Source organism: Nyctibius grandis, chromosome Z (genome assembly GCF_013368605.1).
Source record: "Nyctibius grandis isolate bNycGra1 chromosome Z, bNycGra1.pri, whole genome shotgun sequence".
In the NCBI taxonomy this organism is placed as follows: Eukaryota; Metazoa; Chordata; class Aves; order Nyctibiiformes; family Nyctibiidae; genus Nyctibius; species Nyctibius grandis.
The window spans coordinates 93,553,076-93,575,229 of record NC_090695.1 but is presented as its reverse complement, the minus strand read 5'-3'; the positions used below and the strand labels follow the sequence as shown (position 1 = coordinate 93,575,229).

The window sequence follows — 22,154 nt, the reverse complement described above, 5'->3', positions numbered from 1 at the left end:
TTTGTGTTTTTTTTTTTTTAAAAAAAAGAGCATCTGAGCAAAGTATCGTTAACAGAAGCAGCTCCTGCTCTCCAAAATCCCAAACAGAAACAAGCAAGCAAATTAGGTCTGAATGAGTAGATTCTACTGTGCAATCTGTATTTGAAATGGAAGTTTTCCCTTTAAAAAAATACATATAAACAGCTATTATAAAATGTATTTGTGCAAAAACAATTTAATGGAAATAATTTTCTTACACATTAAAGACCCCAGAAGATTAGAAAGTAATAATATGATATGTATTGTAGAATCATAGAATCATTTAGTTTGGAAAAGACCTTTAAGATTGAGTCCAACCGCAAACCTAACACTGCCAAGTTCACCACTAAACTACGTCCCTAAGTGTCACATCTACATGTCTTTTAAATACCTCCAGGGATGGTGACTCAACCACTTCCCTGGGCAGCCTGTTCCAGTGCTGGACAATCCTTGCAGTGAAGAAATTCTTCCTAATATCCAGTTCTAAACCTCCCCTGGCACAACCTGAGGCCATTTCCTCTTGTCCTATCTCGTTACTTGGGAGAAGAGACTGACACCCACCTTGCTACAACCTCCTTTCAGGTAGTTGTATGTAGAGTGCAATAAGGTCTCCCCTCAGTCTCCCTGTATGACTTTGGCACACAAATAAGTTAACATCAGAAGGCCTAGTAGCTACACTTATAGTAGTGATTTAATTCTGACAAGGCAGGTGCTTTAGAAGTGAGTTTCTTGATTGCTCCATAATGCAATGCAAAGCACTTAAGATGGGACTGTGTCAGAGCACGTGAACTGCATTTCTTTCAGGTAAAAAAAAAAACCCTAACCCAGACACTGCACTGCAGGAAAGCATCTAGTTGCTCCAGCAGCAGATGGGCAATCAGCCCACAGGACCAGACCAGAGCTTGTCCAATATAACTTCTTTGATGGCCCAGAGGTGCACAGATTTGATGGTAGGTCTTCAGCACCACCTGCTTGATCTTATTGGTCTGCCCTACCTGTGCTGCCACAGACAATGCAACCCTGTGCAATGCAGAAGTATATGCACAGCTTAAGGCAAACCCAGCACACATTACTATATACATTATGCTTATTAATCCTTGCTTACATTTGGGTGGAGAGGAAATAAGACAGGAGCCTCCTCATGTGAAAACACATTTAGTCTACGTTTGATTAGGTACGAAAGGATATAATTTCTACATTTTTCAAAAATATTGTTTAGACAGCTTGCATTCTGACAGATGTGAAGTTAGAGTATGGGTTAAATACAGCTCCTCCTGTTGTTCATTCTGACAGGATCAGATCCGCAATAGTTTACTATTGAGTCCCTCCCTAAACAACTGTTTCAGAACTCAGTTTTGCTATTTACACTTGCCACTATGCATTTGCTTTTCCTCATCTTCACCCAACGTTTCTTACAGATACTCAATTCACAAGAACACAAAGTGCACAGGACAAGCTGACAGCTGTGACCAGCCTCAATTTGTTTCTGTTTATGAACACTTGCTGTTATTAAGTATCTCAACCAGCATTTGTACCAATTTGGGCTGAACACATAGCTTGGAATTGGGCTCTACTATCTGCCAAAAAAAAAAAAATTAAAAATCATGGGATTTTTTCCTCTTTAAACAAAAAGAGCGCTTCTCCTTTGCTTATGCAGGATAATAAATCTCTATGTTGAAAGTGAAGAGAATTATTTGTCCTCTCTTGGCAGGACAGCATCTAGAAGTCTCCTAACTTGCGATCTCACTTTCCATGCTTTGGAAAGCAGCCTTTTTCCTTCTACAGAAAAGACTACACTAAACAGAAAACCCCTGCCTTTCCTTTCACAGGACAGAAACGAACCTGTACATTGATAGTACTCCTATCCAACATGTATGAATAGCAAAAAAACATATTAAAGGTGTGATGCAATTAGCCTACACTCCTAGATAACCTACACAAACAGTGCAGACTCTGGTTCCTTCCCCCAACAAACAGCTCCCATGGCTGCTTGCAGATCTGCTGTCTCTAGTCTTACGTTTCCAGCTTCTTGGCTATTTCCTCTATACCTCCTTCACATGAGCGTCTACAGAGTAAGAATGTCCTAGGCTTCAGTGGGTTGGGTTACTTCATAAGTGGAATGAGAATGAGGTCTGCCAATTTTAGCACACCTGTAGCTTTGCCTGGAGGACCTTTATTGTATAAGTATTCCTTGGAATGAAATAGGCAGTAATGTTCTTGATTATTCAAGATAATAACAGATAAATTATTAAATAATATTGTCCTGGTTTGGCCTAAACCAGGCCGATTTTCCTTTCAGTGATTTTTACTTTCAGCTAAGTCTCCTCTAAGTAACTGCACTTTCTGAAACTAACTGCATGTTTTGCAGACAGTGTCTGCTTCCAGGACTGATAACGCTTGAAGTTTGTAGTTATCGCTGAGGCACCAGTAGGGATGTTGTGCAGTAAGGCTCTTGCTGTACTTAGTCTTAGAGAAACCAAGGTCACTGCTGAATTCCTCACTGCTTACGAGTGAAGAGCCGAAGGGGGGTCGCAGCTGCAGGGGGGAGCAGACAGGGCAGGTGACCAAAAATTGACCAACGAGGGTATTCCGTCGCACACACGTCATTCTCGGTATAAAGCGGGGGGATCACAAAGGTCTCGCTCTCTTTCTGCTATGGCCGGTGTCCAAGGAGGACTCCGTCTGTTTTCCTGCTGCCCCCGATCCCGATCCGGGCATCCCTGAATCCAGCTCTCGACCGTCGCTGGGCCCAGCCTGGGCCTTCCTGGAGCCTGCCCTGCAGTGCCAGTGGTGACGTGGCTGACTTCAGGGTTTTGTATATATATTTGTATATATTTGATTATTTCTATTATTATTATTATACTCTTTTCCATTATTATAGTTTATTAAAACTGTTTTAACTTTCCAACCCAGAAGTCTCTCTCCCTTTTCCCTTTCGGGGGAGGCGGGGAGGGGGGATAACAGAGAGCATCTGCCGCAGGTTTAATAGCCGGCCCAGCTTTAAACCGTGACAGATATTTAAATAATAGATAAATAAATGCAATACTCCTAGAGAACTATAGCTAAACAGACGTCTTCTAACATGGATGCAGGCGTATCACCAATATGAGTGTTCACATGCTTCCTGACCAGGCCATTGCTTATATTAACTGACCAAGGACACTACCTTGAGTTGTTTAGCTATTCCTTCAATCAGTCCCAGAACACATGTAAAAAATACCAAAGGATTTTATTCAACTATTTTGCAGAAAGTTACATCCTGATTTAATGCTCTGACACAGAACAAAAAACAAATTCTTATAAATTTAATCCGTATTTGTGAAGAAAAGCAGTGCTAAAGGTATCCTAATTGACAAAAACAACACAACTCAAAAGATGACGGCGACTAAAGGAAAGATCAGCCTGAAGAGGGGGGTGTAAATTACATGTTGACACGTGGGTGAGATTCACAAGTTTGATTTGCATTTTCAGGAGGATAAAGGTTATTTAGCAATATCAGTTTAATGCTGTTCTGATTTGGGCTGGAGGAGTAAAAGCGCAAAGTAGAAGCACTACAAACAGTTATGAATCCCACTGAGTATTAATATAAATTCTATTAATAGGTCATAACCAACTCTATTAATAGCTTTGTGGTATCTAACTTCACTGTACTTCTTTCTGCAGTGCTACACGCACAAGACAATTTCTTTAAAGAAACTCACAGATTTTGTAAAGATTGAATTGTCAAAGGCAGAACAAGCCACATCAGAATATAAGCAAAACAAATACAGGCTGGGGGGAGAGTAAAAGGAATGAACTTCAGCATGGAAATAGTTCTGATTAGCAACTCTGCCTAACTCACCCTTTCCTCAGATTCTTTAAATGTTGCTTGACCCAAGGCAGGAAGCGCTACATCAGTAACACATGGCATCCTGCACAGATTCTGCAAGCAGACACAGAATCTCCTCAAAAGACTGTAGTTCACTCTCTTGACACCCTGAAAGCAGGCAGTGTACCAAGTAGTCTTCTCCCATTATTTTAATATTTGGGGCTTCACAGAATTTTTCAAGAGGAAATTTTAAAGAAAGTGCTCGCTAATCCTTCCTTTCTACACAAGGAAGAATCACAATGAATTAATTTCAACCTAGTTTAACTTGGCTTGCCTTCATTAAGTCAGTTACTAAACTTCAGCTTATCCAGCTCTATCCATTTCTGAACACCTATATCTAACATAGTTTAACACAGCAAAATGGGAGGCCAAAACGTTTCAAGACATGTAACACTCCCCTTCTACAAAGGCCTCTTCACCAGTTCTCAGTTTTGCAAATCAACAATCTGCATTTACTTCAGAAGTCAAACACTCCAATTGTCTTCTACATAAACCCCACCAGAGTCATAACGAACTATAGTCCGGATTTCAAATAGGATTTATCATTCTGCATCTTCCGTTCCTGGAAGGTTATCTTTGCTCCTGTGGTATTCTTGTTTGCTTCAGCGAGAAGCAAAACTCGTATCTGACAAAACAGTGGGCAAGAAGAAACAACCAGCTCGGAAGGGTTTTAACCCCAGATTACTTTAAGCAAGCCATTAACTTTACTTTGCTAATACTCTTGGAAATACACATAATAACAATAAAAAAAGAAAATCAATCTTAATTTCTTAAGTTAATACTAAGAGCGTCTTATTCCCTCTTGTCTGCAAGAAAGATTAGTTGCTGTGGAGATTGTACAGTAGAATGTACCAGTATCATTTCAGACAAATATAACAATTAAGGAAAAGAAATGGAATGAGATGACAATTTCACAGCTTGTTTTAAGAAAGATATGCTCAGAGAGACATAAAAATCACTGTCTAAACAACCTGAAGAATCAAAGTCTACTTTCATTGGTCACAATAGGGAAAGTTATCCTCTGTAAAAGAGTTCAAATATTTCAGCCCATCTCTAAGGTATACTTGCAATGTAGAGCTATCTAAAAACACTTAGAAATACAATAGTGAGTCTGCTTGCTCACATAGACATAAATCATCTTTCATTGTCCAGCATGCCTTTTCTTGAAATTAGCAAACCCACTTGTATTTAACCAACATTCTACCAATGTTTTTCTAAAAACTCAGGAAGAGTTGCAATTTAATTGATGCAGCATAAAACACATACCATTTTGCAACACTACTGACATCAGGCTACAGCTAAAAAACACATGATCCCAACAAAAACTGATGACAGCACAGTTTTAGAGTACACAAAAGCAAGAATATTAAGTTAGTGATCTCTTAATTCTACAGTTTTGCCAACTTCTGTTTTATTGGCAAATAGCCAAATATTCTCCAACCTAAACATTGCATTTTAATACACATTAAATACATAATAATGACTCACAGGCACAGAACAGAAAAGCAATCTCATACTGCATCCTAAAGATAAATTTTTTTTTTTAAATTAGCTAAACCAATAACTCAGGCTAACTGATGTATACTGGCTTCAAAAATACATCTACTAACTCGACAACAGGAAATGCTAGATAGTTCAAATCAGCAGCCACAACCTGCTCTATTAATATTAAAAAACTCAAATGGGCATCACAGCATTTATTTTGAATACATAATACAAAAGCTAGCAAACACACTAGAGTTATTTTTAGAAAACTGAAGTGATTTAAGAAAAACAGTCTAATAATGGTCAGTTTAATGAAGAGACACAAGAAAAAAGAAGTTCATTAGAATATAGATTTTACATTCACACAAGCAGTTGTGCTAAAATAATCAAGATGCAAATTCCAGCCAAGTTCCACACTAGCAGCAATGAGTGCGTATCAATCTGTGTTCTAAAGTGAAAATGGTGCCAAGTCACAAAAGAAAACACACACACAGAAGTTACAAGACATATCAGAAAACAGCAATTGTAACTAGGCAGAGACTAGTTATTCATGGCAACCAATAAACACTGAGTCATTACCTTAGTCACTGTCCTGTTAGTTCAACATGTATTCTTTCCTCCATTTAGGACACAGCAGTTATTTTTCAAACAGCCTAGACAAAGCATGCTTCTTCAAAGAAGTCAGCTACTTACCATGAAAGCTAAACTCTCTGGAATTAACAACATTCAGAGAACATGCAGCATCTCTACAAGAAGAAAAGAGTTCTCACCTGAGTGCATATGTATAGCCAGTGTTCTCTGGCAGACAGTGGGGAGGAGTGTACGTGTGTAGACGTGAAAAGTCCATGTTGACTGTTTCAAATCATACTGTAAAAGGTGAAAATAAAGTAACGCAATGACTTAAAATTACGTAAAGTCAATGTAAGAGCCCTTGCATTGTTCAGCCTGTGTTATGAAGCACTGGGAAAAAAGAAAGAGGGAGCTCTCAGTATTTCAGCAGTATTGCTGCTAGTGCTAGATATCCCTGCACGAAGCTCAGTGTATTTCTGACCGTGACTTTCTTTATGATACTCTATTTTCAGCAATTTCCGAGTTCTCTGGAACATTACTGCAATATGAGCCAAGCTCTTATCACAACTATACTGCAACACTTCCACAGGAACTAAGTTATGCTAGCATCCCCAAAAGCTAAGCATAAAAATTTACAAAACTACACAGCCATGCTTTCAGAGACCTCTTCACAATCAGTTTTGCTTTCAAAGTCTATCGAGCAAAGCACAGGCCATTCTGTGCGCCAAAGTGTAACACAGATGAAACATGAGAAAGTTTTTACATATAGTCAAATTATTTTACTCTACAACCTTTGAATTCCATCCACTAAGCAGCACGGGAGTTTCCTTCCTTTCACATCAAATTCTAATATTTGGTATTGGTTAATTTATTCTTGTCATAAAAACAGTGACTATTCTCCCTAGCAGAAGGGCCAACTGCAAAGTGACTCACACAGCTAGAATTAGGTACATTTTCCAGAGTGCCATCCACTTCCAAAAAAGAAAACCAAACCAAAAACCAAACCCAACCCACACTTGCAAAACTTTCCATGGGGTCTTTGAAAGGTATTATAGATTTAGGAAGAAAAAAACTGATGATGTTGTATCAAGAAACTTACAGAGCTGCTCAGGTGACTCATTGTGTTATTATGTGCGATTTGACTCGTAAGTTCAAAATATTTGCAAAAAACCTTGAGCCCTTCTCAGTTTCATTCGCCACAAGAAAGGTTTTGCTTTTCTAGAAAAGATTCTTTGATAGTAGGTTATTTGTGGTTAACAAACAGGGATTTGGCTATCCTGGATTTGCATGGCTAGCAAAGCAGAATCCTGGCTGTTTTCAGATTCTCTACGGCTCCTGTTTCAGCAGCAGTAAAAGACATTCCACGCAACTGTGCTGTCATGCCTAAAACTATGGTAAAAATACCCCTAGCTATACTTGAATTCTTATAATCAAAACATCAACAAGTATCTCATTTTGGAGATGAACTGTGCTATGCTGAAATAAGAGTTTTCATGTGTATAGCTACATATACATAAGAAATACAGAATCACAGAATCAACCAGGTTGGAAGAGACCTCAGGGATCATCGAGTCTAACCGTTGCCCTGACACCACCCTGTCAACTAGACCATGGCACTAAGTACCATGTCCAGTCTTTTCTTAAACACATCCAGAGATGGTGACTCCACCATCTCCCTGGGCAGCCCATTCCAATGTCTAATAACCCTTTCTGTAAAGAAATTCTTCCTGATGTCCAACCTGAACCTCCCCTGGCGAAGCTTGAGGCTGTGTCCTCTTGTTCTATCGCTAGTTGCCCGGGAGAAGAGGCCAACTCCCACTTCACTACAACCTCCCTTCAGGTAAGTGTAGACTGCAATATGGTCACCTCTGAGCCTCCTCTTCTCCAGGCTAAACAACCCCAGCTCCCTCAGCCGTTCCTCGTAGGACAGACCCTCCAGACCCTTCACCAGCTTGGTCGCCCTCCTCTGGACTCGCTCCAACACCTCAACATCTTTCTTGAAGTGCAGGGCCCAGAACTGAACACAGTACTCAAGATGCGGCCTCACCAGTGCCGAGTACAGAGGGACGATCACTTCCCTAGACCGGCTGGCTACACTATTCCTAATAGAGGCCAGGATGCCATTGGCCTTCTTGGCCACCTGGGCACACTGCTGGCTCATGTTTAGCCGGCTGTCGATCAGCACCCCCAGGTCTCTTTCCGCCGGGCCGCTTTCTAACCACTCTTCCCCCAGCCTGTAGAGCTGCATGGGGTTGTTGTGGCCGAAGTGTAAGACACTTTCTGTCTCAATAGAGACAGAAAGCACAGAGTCACAGGTACAGGTAGTAGCTCTATAAGAAATCTCTACACATAACCCTAAAATGCTCTTAGTCAGACCACCTGTACCCTCCAAATCCTGATGTCAATAAGGCACGAGGATATTTCCATTACTACTGAAGACAGAGTTGCCTTCTTGTTTTTAAAAATCAAAACTTAAAGGCCTAAACATTGTAGCTTTCTGAATGCAAGCACCTCCCAGGCATTTGTGGGGCTAATGAAAAATAAGGTCTCACTTCTGCTATTTACACATCATTTTTTTAATATTATAGAGAAAGCATTTACATTAAGTGATCCCTCTCTACACTTACTTCACTTGTCTCAGAGCCATAATGCTTTCACTGGCTTGTATATAAAATCTGTTGTTTGTTTAGAGGAAGCTTAAATCAGTAGTGCGGAAGTATTAGCAAAGCAGTCTAATTCTCTTGCTAGAATAAGCAGCAAATGCTGCTAGAATACATAACAACTGCTGCCATACGTTTAACAACAAGTAAGAGCTCATTTTAGAACACAGGAAATGGGGACCAGAGAGCAATGATTCCCCAGTAACGAAAGTGGAAATACAGCGAATTTCAAGATGAGGGATGTTGATACCATCAGATAGCACCTGCTTTAAACAACAGCAAAACAGATTTCTCAGATATATCAAAGCTATGATTAAGGTTGATCTGCTTAAATTGGTCCATCCCAACGGAAAGATTTTGAAACCACAAGCTAGGGGCACCTCTGTTTAGTTTCCACTCGAGCTGATCTTGACTGCTTAGCACACAGCATTTCATCAATAAACCTAGTTTTTAACTGGCAACTCAATAGCTGGTGTCATGTTTTTGACACCCAGCAATATTTTCCCATATGGAAAGGCAGGCTATGTGAGCCAGCTTTCAGCAGCTACCCAGCTCCTCCCTCTGCCTCTGCTACCTATACCAGCCGGGCAAAGGTAGACTTTGAAAAATAACATATTGGCTCAGCTTCTTCCCTGTTCTTTTCCCCTTCCCCACCAGTTCTCTCCTTACTCGATTTCTGAAAAAATCAAATGCTAGAATTTACATCATATTTCTTATTTGATAAGGTTTGAAATATATCATTAAGTTAATATTAGATAAAATACAGACTTGACAATGGCACTGCTCACTGAAAAGCCCTGAAGGTATTTATGCGTAGGCCTATTAATAGCTGGTTTTCATAGCACCAAGATCTCCAGCAAAGAACAGGTTTGCCTTCTAAACACCACATAGTTAGAAAACACTCTTCGAAGATTTAGAGTATTGGCTTGATTCACTGTTTGTCTGATACTCTAAAATTAATTCAGACTCAAAGGGAAAAAGCTTTACTCAATTTTTCAAAGCAACAAAACAGGCTTAACTGACTTAAACGGAACTTGAAAATAACCTTCAGAGATCACCACTGCAATTTTCAAAAACAAGCATCTAAAATTTACTACGAAACTGGATTTTTTTAAAAACCTGGCTACTAGTGCAACAGCTTACTTTTAGTTATCCATTTCTTCAAAACAAACGATCAACCCAATTTATTTAGAAATATTCTACATACTTATTACAGCAGAACTTTAAATTACAGAACAGACCAGGGGTGGGTGGAGGACAGTAACTCCCCCTAATTTGTTCACTCATGTTTAACAGCACTCCACCTTTCATATATTAATTCTTCTTGTTTATGAAACTCTCATGTACAACTAAAACAGAAAGAGACATGCTAATAAAATATTTTGGAAATTTAAAACCACAAAACTTGGCAGAGAACCTGAGAGGTAGACACAGTACTTAGTTCCAGTTTAAAACACTTCTGGGTGCCCAGCAGATTCCTGATTTAGGTACCATAGATCTGTCTGGACTCAGATTCATGTAGGCTTTTGGTATCAGCTTTGTTGCAAGCATTACTGGGCCCGAATTTTAAGTAGCCTTTTTTCCTTCTTCAGAAGCCAATAAACATCTGCGTCTAAGTACTAAGGGATGTATAGTGAAAGAACTAAGCACCTAGTTACATAAAACAACCTAAGTAATACGAATACATTCATAAGACAACCTAAAGGCAATTAAAGAGAAGCACACATTTCGGCTGCAATGCAAGCAGACACTAGATGCGCCTCAACTTACAAGCTAACTTCCACATTCCTGCAGAGGAGACAGCTGGATTATTTGCTTTTTTGGGGAACCAGACAACAACAATTATCTCAAGTACCATCTCTCCCTTGCAATTCAGCTGAATCAGTGTTACAATAAATCAGCAGAGTAGAAAGGCAGGAGAAGACACAGATCCCGACTTGGTCGGAACCCAAGGAAGCACAGGGACTCCTTTAGTCAGAGCAGCAGAATTCACCTGCGCACAAAGCCCCTTGGCTCTCTCCAGAGGATGTGGACTATGAAGCATCTGACTGACATGAGACCACAGACTGACATGAGACCACATCAATACCTCATAAGCCTGTTTATCTGAAAATCACTTTAGGAATCAGCCAGCCTCACGGAAACCCTAGTACCGCTGCAGCCAACTTCCTGGCTGTCATGGAAGGCGATGAGATGCTCTGATAGTGGCCTATAAGCACAGAAGCATCACTGGACATGGCACTTAGTGCAATGGCCTAGCTGACATGGTGGTGTCAGGGCAATGGTTGGACTCGATGATCCCAGAGGTCTCTTCCAACCTGATTGATCCTGTGATCACAAGGGGTGAGGGGGCAGCACCAAATACACATTGTATATACACTACAAGCACGTGGCAAGGACAAGGATGAACCCCCACTTATGTCTTTTTGGGTACATAAATAGACTTCCACCAACATACTCTCTAGGCATCTCCTCACAAACACTCTTTGTGACAAAGGAAGTGGTAAATCGCCATTTCACCAAGGGACCCCGGCAGAGTAGAAATATTCACCAGGAAGTCTGCTACAGAATGACAAAATTTGCCAGAAAGCATGTCTTATTTTTTACATTACAAGAAAATTATACATTTCAAGTCTTAGAGAGATGCTGGTAGCACTACTTCAAGTAGAACCTATTCTTTCCTTATCCTTTAAAGCAAATAAACTAAGTTTAAGTCATTATGATTTAACATACTAATGCCACAAAAGCTAAGCAGACTTTTGGGCAAATTATTAATAACGATGAGCGTGGAACATTCAAACCTATCAGTTCCTGAGAGCAAGATATTTTTACTCATAATTTCAAATTTTGTTTTCTACTATTATTAGAAAAACTAATAAAATTACTCTTTTTGGTAAAAGAAAAAAAAAGGCAAATTTCTTCGTGGAGTATATTTACTTAGGATCTTTCCACATACCCAATTAACTACTCGTTTAAACAGGCTGAAGAGCAAAGAGCTCCAAGCTAAATCAACATTTTAATAAAACACACACATTCTTAAAACATTAGTGTTCCTTTAAAAGAAAAACACAAAAGCAAACAAACAAAAAATCGCAAGCAATAAAATTCACATTTTAAACTAGATGTGACCATTATGGCAAAGATCCCCACACAGGTGTCAAACTGCAACGCTACTAACAACAACAAAAGAGGTTCTTCACGAGGCCTATTCCCACGAAGCACCCCTTCAGATGGTTTTTAAAAGGAAGGCTGATAGAAGCCAGCTATACATTCAGCTACGGTGAAACAACAGACACGTCTGTTCACTGTTTACACACACAGCACCCGAAACGCCGCACGACAACACACCCCGAGTCATTTCACGAGCGAGGAACCTCCAGGCCTCACACACACACTCACACACACACACAGTCGAGCGCACCAGCCGCACCAGCCCCTGCGCTTACAGAGATCCAGCGCTTTGCTCAAGGCCTCCCCCATCAGACTCTACAGGCCGCCACAGACCGGGGAGCTCCCGAGCGCTGGGGCAGCCGGCCCCGGTGAACCTCCGGGCTCGGGAAGGGCGGCAGGGGCTGCCGGGGGGGCCGCCGCTCCGCGCCCGCGATGGCGGCCCGGGCTCAGGGCGCGCTCCCCGGCGGACGGGACATGCTGTTCCATGCCACACCGCACGATCCCAAAATGGCTTCCCGGCCCCAACAAAGCCCGCAGGCTCCGCCGGCTCTGAGCCAGCCTCCCCGAGCTTCCCCCGCCACTCAGAGGCAGAGTTTGAATCCACTGGCCGCGGCCGCCTCGGCCAGCCCACAGCTTTAACCCGCCGGCTGCCGCGCAGAGGTGCGGGGCGCTGGGGGCCTCGCTCCGCGACCGCCTGCCTGCCCGTCCGTCCCGTTTGTGTTAACGATAAGCTCGCTGGCAGGTAACAAAAGGCATATTTTACTTAATGTCTCGCGCTCCTAAAGCGCTTCACTTGCTCAATAAAACAACCTCAATAATAACTGTCCAACAAAATAAAATCCAGCCCAACATCTTACTCTTTATAACCAACTCCTACACCTGAATGCCTAAAACGTCTACAGCTCTTAGAATCACCAAGTCACAAGTCAGGGAAGTCGCATAGATTTAAAAATATATATATATAATTTGCCACATATACTAATATATCAAGAAAGCCCTCCATACAGACCACTTACAGCAAAAAAGCCTGCAGCTCACTTCCATAATATTCTTATGAAAATAAGCACATAGTGATACACCCCCATAGGTGAGAAGGGAAATTAGACATTAAGATTAACTTGGAAATTCAACAGAAGCATTAGCTTCTAATACTCAGTTGCAGAGCACTAAGAATTTTTTTTTTTTAAAACGAGCAATGATTTCACTTCCTTTTTGTGAAATGCTAAACTGAAAATGAGACCATGGGATAGGGGGATTGCAAGTACTGCAGAAGCACAGAACCTGGAATTTGCTAGCTAAGGTTTTCCTTTCCTAGAACATATTACAAACAGTACCTTTGTTAAATAAATAAAGAAACATAAAATAAGGCAAACCAAATACTTTTTCTTTCCAGCAGACATAAAACTTATGGAGACGGTCAGAAAACAGACGCTGGGTCTAAACGGTTTCATGTTTCAGAGGCTTCTACCGCTGTGGTTACTGAAGAGCAACCAAACTGATCACCACATCACGAACACAGCTCTATTGTCACGAAATGAGCACAATACTGAAATAGCATATTTTGCAGTAAAACTACGTGCAATCACTCACTCAGAGGCAGGACTGATGCTAACTCCTTCACAGTAAAACCCCGTCTAACACCACTTTCCCCATAGAAGCAGTTCACTGACACCAGCCGCCCCGAGGTGACAACCGGGGGGACAGTGAAGACAGGTTTGGCAGTACCCAGCACCAGACCACAACATCGATTACAGTACGTTACCTTTGCACTAAAGCTCAGCGACTGCAGCGAGCGCCGGCACTACAGCACACTTATCAGTTCTTTCTAAATCCGAGTGGAAAGCTGCAGGTTACAGTTACTTCTGACAAGTAAATGCTTCAAGTGCCAGGCCAAGAGGCACCCAAGCAGGCAGACAGCTACGGCAGAGATTTGTCTCCTTCCAGCTTAACAGCGCCGATCCAAACAACTTCGGCCCTAAAGACAGTTCAGCATTTGACCCAACGACTCCAGCCCGCTCTCCAACGCGCCGTCCTCGCGCCCTTCCTGGGACTGCAGGGCGGGACAGCGGAGGGTGCAGACCGAGACACAACGCCCCGAGGGCTCCCACGCGGGCGGCTGCCTAACGCGGCCAGGGCCGCCGGAGCCGGCCCTCACGGCGGGAAGCGTAAACGGGGGCGGAGTGGCGCTTGGCAGGTTACACTTACGTAGCAACGGCCGGAACGGGCGGGCGCCGAGCTGTTTGCCAGCCCTCCCCCGCTCCGAGGAAGGGCAGGGGAAACGCGGCCTGACCCGTGAGGGAAAGGGGAGACCCCCACCCGCCCCAGCGCAGCCGCGGGGAGGGAGAGGCTCCCCCTCACAGGAGGCGGCGGGGAAGTGGGGGCCGCACGCACGCGAGGCCGAGGCTGCCGGTACCCGGGGCGGCGGTTACCTGGCGCCGGTGAAGCGACGGAAAGGCAGAGCCGCCGGCGGCGGCAGCTGCAGGAGCAGCGACAGCGGCAGAGACTGGCCTGGCCCCGCCCGCTTTGCCGAGGCCGCCTGGAGCCCCCGCCCGCACAGCGAGTGCCGCCAACGTCTCTCTCCGCGGCCCGCCCACCGGTAACCGCCCCTCGCACACCGCCCCTCACAGCCCTGCAGCGCGGCACATCGCATCGCGGCGCTTCCCTCCCCTCCAGCAAGCGCCCCTCCATGGCGGCACCGCCCCGGCTACCCCCGGGCAGCCCTTCCCTCCGCTCGGGCTCTTCCCTCCGGCAGCACAGGCCTGTTGGCGGCCGCAGCCAAGCTGCCCCCTGCCTCGGCTTCCCGCTCCGCAAAACGGAGCCGTGGGTGTCTTTGGAGTGAGAAATGCTGAAGAGATGAGGAGTGTTACCTCTAATTTTCACTCTGCCTTTGCTGCTTGGATCCTCATCGAGTTTCTTTCCCAGTATTTCTGCGTCTCCCCTCACTGCCTCCTTCCCACTCAGTCTTTTTTGGATTTTCTTTCCCTTTCACTTGCTATTCTCCTCTAAAACTCCTCACGTTTGCACTGCCCACCCCGCCGCTCAGCGGGATTTAAGCACTTTGGATCCGCACGATGCTCAAGCGAGCTTCACCAGTGCCAACACCGGGCCACAGCACCCGCTGGACAACCGCACGAAAAAGAAATGTCACAGGCCTGCTTTCAGCAGAAAAGTCGTGGCGTGAAACAAGCCCTGTTGTTCAAATATTTGGGGAACGTATGCAAATACATTCAATTAGAAATCTCTGTCTGAGTCACGTTCTGTTAAACCTTTAGTCTCCCCGAGCTGACAGTTCTCTTGCAGGCATCACAATGCTGTGCGCTGCAGGCAAGGTTGGTTTAAATGGCAGTAAACAGAATCTGGAATGCGTCGCTTGAGAAAGGGTAGTCAGGCCAAAAATCGTTATTTACTTGTGTGTGCAAGAGAAATGACTCAGCTTGCTGGGAAAGACTGGATAATAAATATATAATTATGAAATACATAAATAGACTCTGTGTACTTGTTTGGATACAAAGTGAGTAAAAGCAGCTAATCCTTAAGAAACAGAAAAGGATGCAAAAGAAAGACATCCACCTAAGATGTTAGATGATGCCGATGTAGAACTGATTGTAGGTAATTACTGTTTATTTTAAAAGAGCTTTGCTCTAGTTATGTAAAAGTTTTAAGATGCTGCAGCCAAAGTTGAGCTGCTCCCAGTAACACCTGGAAGTCAGCACATAATTTGGTAAGACGTGCAGCCACTCACCAGACGCCTCCTCCCGGCAGATGGCTGAATACTTTGCAGCACGGTAAATCACCTCCCTTTTCTGACCACCCCTTCTCTTTCTGCACTTATTCCGCACCTGTTTTTCTTGTCTTTAGAGAAGATAATGTTTAAGGGCTTAAGATAGAACAAAATGACTTCTTAATTTAAATCTCCCTGAAATTCTGTGGTGCTGTAAGGCCAGGCCCTCTCGGGGATATTTCTCCTCGCGTCCCCCTGGAGCCCAGCCAGGGGAGGCTGCGCTCTGCTCTGGCAGGACGGGGCATGTCACGCTCCCGGGCACAGCTCCAGCTCCCCGGGCTGCTCTGACTTGTCCCAAGCAGTTGTTTTTCCATCAGGACCAGGCCAAGAGGCTGGAGGAGGGTGGCTTACACTCAGCTTTCCCTCCACTCCTCAGCTATGAGGGACAGGAGAGCCTTTGGCTTCTAGGATTTAAGGGAAACTTGGTTGCATGTCCCAGTTTTGTTAAAAGAAGCTGGTACATACAGGGAGGTAATTTTTCCATGTTTTGGAAGAAACTGCTCTGAAGCAAACAAAAATTCTTTTTTTGCTAAAACTTCCACAGCTCTTATAATCACCAAGTCACAAGTCAGTGAAGTCGCATAGATTTAAAAATATATATATATGCCACATGTACTAATATATCAAGAAAGCCCTCCATACAGACTACTTACAGCAAAAAAGCCTGCAGCTCACTTCCATAATATTATTATGGAAATAAGCACATAGTGATACACCCCCATAGGTGAGAAGGGAAATTAGACATTAAGATTAACTTGGAAATTCAACAGAAGCATTAGCTTCTAATAGTCAGTTGCAGAGTACTAAGAATTTTTTTTTAAAAACGAGCAATGATTTCACTTCCTTTTTGTGAAATGCTAAACTGAAAATGAGACCATGGGATAGGGGGATTGCAAGTACTGCAGAAGCACAGAACCTGGAATTTGCTAGCTAAGGTTTTCCTTTCCTAGCACATATTACAAACAGTACCTTTGTTAAATAAAGAAACATAAAATAAGGCAAACCAAATACTTTTTCTTTCCAGCAGACATAAAACTTATTGAGACGGTCAGAAAACAGACACTGGGTCTAAACGGTTTCATGTTTCAGAGGCTTCTACCGCTGTGGTTACCGAAGAGCAACCAAACTGATCACCACATCACGAACACAGCTCTATTGTCACGAAATGAGCACAATACTGAAATAGCATATTTTGCAGTAAAACTACGTGCAATCACTCACTCAGAGGCAGGACTGATGCTAACTCCTTCACAATAAAACCCCATCTAACACCACTTTCCCCATAGAAGCAGTTCACTGACCCCAGCCGCCCTGAGGTGACAACCGGGGGGACAGTGAAGACAGGTTTGGCAGTACCCAGCACCAGACCACAACATCGATTACAGTACGTTACCTTTGCACTAAAGCTCAGCGACTGCAGCGAGCGCCGGCACTACAACACACTTATCAGTTCTTTCTAAATCCGAGTGGAAAGCTGCAGGTTACAGTTACTTCTGACAAGTAAATGCTTCAAGTGCCAGGCCAAGAGGCACCCAAGCAGGCAGACAGCTACGGCAGAGATTTGTCTCCTTCCAGCTTAACAGCGCCGATCCAAACAACTTCGGCCCTAAAGACAGTTCAGCATTTGACCCAACGACTCCAGCCCGCTCTCCAACGCGCCGTCCTCGCGCCCTTCCTGGGACTGCAGGGCGGGGACACTGGCCGAGCTGAGGAAGAAGCCGACCCTCCCCGGCCCAGCGGAGGGTGCAGACCGAGACACAACGCGCCGCGGGCCGCCCGCCGCCGCTTCCTGCCGTGAGGGCCGGCTCCGGCGGCCAGGGCCGCGTTAGGCAGCCGCCCTCGTGGGAGCCCTCGGGCCAACTGCCGCCAACGGGTGACGGGTAAACGGGGGCAGAGTGCCGGTTGGCAGGTTACACTTACGTAGCAACGGCCGGAACGGGCGGGCGCCGAGCTGTTTGCCAGCCCCCCCCGCTCCGAGGAAGGGCAGGGGAAACGCGGCCTGACCCGTGAGGGAAAGGGGAGACCCCCACCCGCCCCAGCGCAGCCGCGGGGAGGGAGAGGCTCCCCCTCACAGGAGGCGGCGGGGAAGTGGGGGCCGCACGCACGCGAGGCCGAGGCTGCCGGTACCCCGGGCGGCGGTTACCTGGCGCCGGTGAAGCGACGGAAAGGCAGAGCCGCCTGCGGCGGCGGCAGCAGCTGCTGCAGCAGCAGCAGCAGTGACAGCGGCAGAGACTGGCCTGGCCCCGCCCGCTTTGCCGAGGCCGCCTGGAGCCCCCGCCCGCGCAGCGAGTGCCGCCAACATCCCTCTCCGCGGCCCGCCCCGCCCACCGGTAACTGCCCCTAGCGACGGGCCCAGCACAGCGCCCCGCCCACTGGTAACCGCCCCTCACACAGCGCCCGTCACTCAGCCCTTCACACCGCCCCTCACACACCGCCCCTCACACACCGCCCCTCACACAGCCCTACAGCGCGGCGCATCGCGGCGCTTCCCTCCTCTCCAGCAAGCGCCCCAAGTTTTTCAGCATCCAGCAATGAGCTCTGAACGTAAAGTTGGCTCACAATTTTATTGGCTAAGCTGAAGTCTGTAGAAAAACGGTCAATAAGAATAAAAATTGATCATATTAAAAATGTTTCCATTTTAACCCTGTAGAGGGCAGTTAAGAATTTAGGGAAAAAAAGCTTTCTTAACTGACACCAGGTATAGGGAAACTGCAATATAAAGCCAAACCAATCCAAGGTCCACATTTCTCTAGTCCTACCTCTTCTTTCCTTCCCTTCTCACTGTGATTCCCACATTATTGCTCCACTCCCTTCCCTTCCCTTTGGTGCTGTGGGAACATGTGGCAGGGATGTGATGGGCAAGGGGGATGCTGCAGCATCCTTAGCATGAGGAAGTGTGGTGACCTTTATGTCCAAGGCTGGGGAGATGCTCATGTTAGTATGAAAATTGCCTAAAATATCTGGAAATCTCATTTCTTGCTCATTAAAGAAAAAGTTTCTTGCCATCTGCATCACACTTTAGGGTTAAACTCATCAGGGCGCTTTCTCTACACCATCATTACTGCCAGCCAAAGGCAATGGGCGCTCCATACAGAGCAATTGGGTTACCAGTTAAAGGGGGCTGCAGAGCACTTCAGTTCAGTTTTGCCACTAGATCCTGCCATCAACCTGACTCAGAGGGGATTTCAGTCACTAACAAGAAAAGCCGATTACACACGAGGCAGGCCGATAGAGCAGCCGTTCTCCTCACAGCTCTTATCTGCTGCTGCATCGCAGTTACCGCTGCTCGTGAGCTTTCCTGGGCGATTGATCTCAGTAAGGGGACACAGGCCTGTTAACTGTAATTTTTGTCGATCCTTCAGCTGCCTAATAATGAAGATTTTTTGGCTTTTTCTTTCTCTCTCTTTAAAACATGGTTAGGGCTTCACTTGAAGGGCTGAGGCACAGAGCAGTCCGTTATGCATCCACCAGGACCAGCTCTGATCCACTCCTCTGGCCAACAGTTGCTCCCCTTCCCAGGCGTTGTTCCTAACACAGATTCTGCAAACAAAACAGAAACTTGGCTCCTCTCAAATCAGCGGTTGACTCCCACAGGCCAAGATGTTACTGTATATCTGGGGCAATGCTCTAGTATGTTTGTGTTGTGAAGGCAAGAGACTTCCCCCAAGTGAGATAAAGCCTGTGCAATAACCCATCGGAACTCTAATCTATATATATAGAACTATAGCTATTATAGTATAATAACTTAAACGTGGTAAATAAAATAACAAATAAAAAACTTAAATTATAGAGTTTAATAACAAAAATAACTCTTATACTATACTATAATAGTATAGTTTTACTATACTGTATATATGTTTACTATAGTATAGTAAAACTATACTATATACTATACTATAATAGTTATTTCTGGTTATTTCCAGTTATAACCAGAAAGTTATGATACTATAATAGCTAAAGTTCTATATGTAGAGATTAGATTCGAGTTCTGATGGGTTATTATAGTTATTATAACTTTCTAGTTACAACTAGAGGTTAGTCTCTGAGGAGCACACTGCGTACGCACGCAGACATGGTGCATTCGTGCATCTTTACCGTGGGCTCAGATGACGCAGCGCACTGCCGGACACCTGCAGACAGATTGTCCGCAATCTGCCTAAAGCACTTCGGAGGAAATCTGCAGATTGCCTGTAAGGACCCGCATGGATGAGAAGTGGATGGATCTGGGAGTATACTTAACCTCCAGTCTCCCCTAAAAATGCTGATGTAGACTTTCCCTCAAAGTCTAGGTGCCTCATTTGACAGTGCCCTCTCAGTATCTAATTAACTGATTCTATTTAAGGTAGTCAATAAATATTTAGAAGATTCTACATTCAGTTAGACAAATGCATGCACTTACCAAAAACTTTGTTTTGCTGAGGATCCAAGTCCCAGGATCCTCCACAACAGGTCTTCTAGCTGACAAGGACGAAGACAGAAGCACATCTGTTCGTCACAGGAAGGGCAGGGCTAAAGTCTGCTTATCTAAAGAGTCTGAAAGTTCGAGATAACTGTTTTGCTCCAAAAAATTGTCCTTGCTTAAAAGTTATGTAATGAATATGATCCTAAGTAACATTATGCAATGAACACAAATGAAATCTAGTACATATAACAGCTGATCTAGCAAAATAAAAAAAAGTCATACATTTCAATTGTGTTCCTACTGATGCAGTGAAAGGTGTAAGCTGAGAAAGTTGAGCCTCACACAAAATAACTTTAAAACCTAGGCTCATACACCATCCACAGGAGACTCAATAACAGTACTTCTTTGCAAAGGGATTTGAGAAATTTGGGTTATATAAGTCGAAGTATGGTAAACTATAACCAGGGTCAGCATATTGTTGAAGTCCTATGTCCAGAACACTTTCCTATAAAAGGATGTAGTGGAGGATATCTAGTTTCTCACATGCATGAACAAGGTCAGGTTGCTGTTTAACATGTCTCTAGAAGGACTATTAGAATATTCAATTCAAAAAGCTCTCCTGGCTCTGAAGAAAAAAAGCTGGTCTGTTGGATGATGTGGAGACTTTTCTTTGGGAGGCATCCCACAACAGTGCTCTGAAAGATAACAAAAGGCTCAACATATGCAGAAAAAAAATTTCCCAGCCTGCTAAGATACCAAGTTTGATGAATAGTTCAGCTCTTACTATTTGTGTACCAGCTTTAGAACATCTTGAAAAACTTTGACTAGATTTCACTTCACCTAAGAAGGTTCTCTTCTCTAATTCCACATTTGAAGTTGGGTTTTCAAATATCTTCTTTAGATTACAAGAGTAATTAAAAGCACCTGCACAACTTTTGTACTGCAGCTATCATGAGGCTGCAGTCAGTGGTAAAGTAAAAGAATCTGAATTTTGCCAACATAGGAAGCTAAAACAATTGTGCCTGTAGTAATGTCATTAAGTAGGATTTATTTGGTGGACTTTCAAGGGAACTTTACAGGAAGAACTGGGTTCTTGTTGCTGAAGTGAATAACTTACTGCTTTGCAGCACTTTGAAGCGTTGTTTTGGTTTTGGTTTTTTTTTTTGAGAACAGTGTTGAATGAAAACTCTAAGGGCTCTGCTAGGATAGTTATGTAGTCTATTTCCAGTCTAATTAAATTGGCTTTTTAGTAGTAGATTAGGTTAAGGAAACAATTTCGTGGAATCACAGCGTAGTTGAGGCTGGAAGAGGCCTCTGGAGATCAGGTAGTCCAAGTTCCTGCCCAAGCAAAGTTAGGTAGAACAGTTTTCCCAGGACTCTGTGAAGTCAGGTTTTGAGTATCTTCAAGGCTGGAGACTCCACAAGCTCTTCACTCCATTTAATGTCTTTTAGGGATTTTTATTTTGCTCACATTGCGCCTTCTAAGAATTTCAGCTGACCCTCTAGTTACAGTGACTTAAATAGTTAACAGGTTTTAGTCAAGTAAAATGCTGCTCAGTACAGGAATGGTTGTATTTTGGATTTTCATGAAAAGAAAAGCCAACTGCAAAGACAATACATATGATCTAAAATGAGTATCCTATCCTACAGAAATGCAAAATAGCTCTTGGATCCATAAGAAACTACTCAATTATTCTGTATTGTTAGTATTATTGTCCCTTTTTGGTAAAATTTTCAAAGCAACCTCGTACTTAGTGGAGAAGCGGCCATGCATTTGCATGACTTTGCTTTTAAGCTAGGAATAAGACTTGTCTGGTGTATCTAATCTCTCTCAAATGTTTCTTTGAGAATGCAAGTAGATATTGCTGTAAAGAGATCATGGTTTGGTTAACAATTATGTCACAAGTCTGAAAAGGTAAAGTTAGCTCAGAAGGATAAACGAACACGAGGACCTCCTACAGCATACAGAGTATTACCTAACTCCACTGAGCCTGTTTTTAGACTTGATACAAAGCCAAAGCACTTGAGAGTTAAAAGCCAAAGAGCACTTTTTGTCTGTAATACAGATAATTTTAAAAAAAACACCACCAAAACCAAAACAGGATCCTGATTTTCCATGATTTGTGTGTGCAATAGATAGCACACTACCCCACAACGATGTAGACAAGAATCTAGGAGCTCACTTACTTTATTATACAG

At 43.8% G+C, this 22,154-nt stretch overlaps 1 protein-coding gene across 11 annotated transcripts in view; it reads right to left on the bottom strand.

The window, feature by feature from the left end:
• The window catches only part of LOC137676955 (SUN domain-containing protein 1-like), a 38,375-nt gene extending 18,339 nt beyond the window's left edge, over nucleotides 1-20,036 (bottom strand). For 7 of the 11 annotated variants that reach the window (XM_068424147.1, XM_068424153.1, XM_068424154.1 and 4 more), the window contains exons 1-2: nucleotides 12,048-12,287; nucleotides 6,142-6,238 (exon numbers count right to left, since the gene is read on the bottom strand). In XM_068424147.1, coding sequence (XP_068280248.1) covers nucleotides 6,142-6,218 — 77 coding nt within the window. In that variant the 5' untranslated portion in view covers nucleotides 6,219-6,238; nucleotides 12,048-12,287. Of the gene's footprint in view, nucleotides 1-6,141; nucleotides 6,239-12,047; nucleotides 12,288-13,534; nucleotides 13,757-14,201; nucleotides 14,263-17,696; nucleotides 17,774-19,952 lie in introns of those variants that run through there. The other 4 variants (XM_068424151.1, XM_068424148.1, XM_068424149.1 and 1 more) reach the window with 4 other exon arrangements.
• Nucleotides 20,037-22,154: the final 2,118 nt, after the last annotated feature.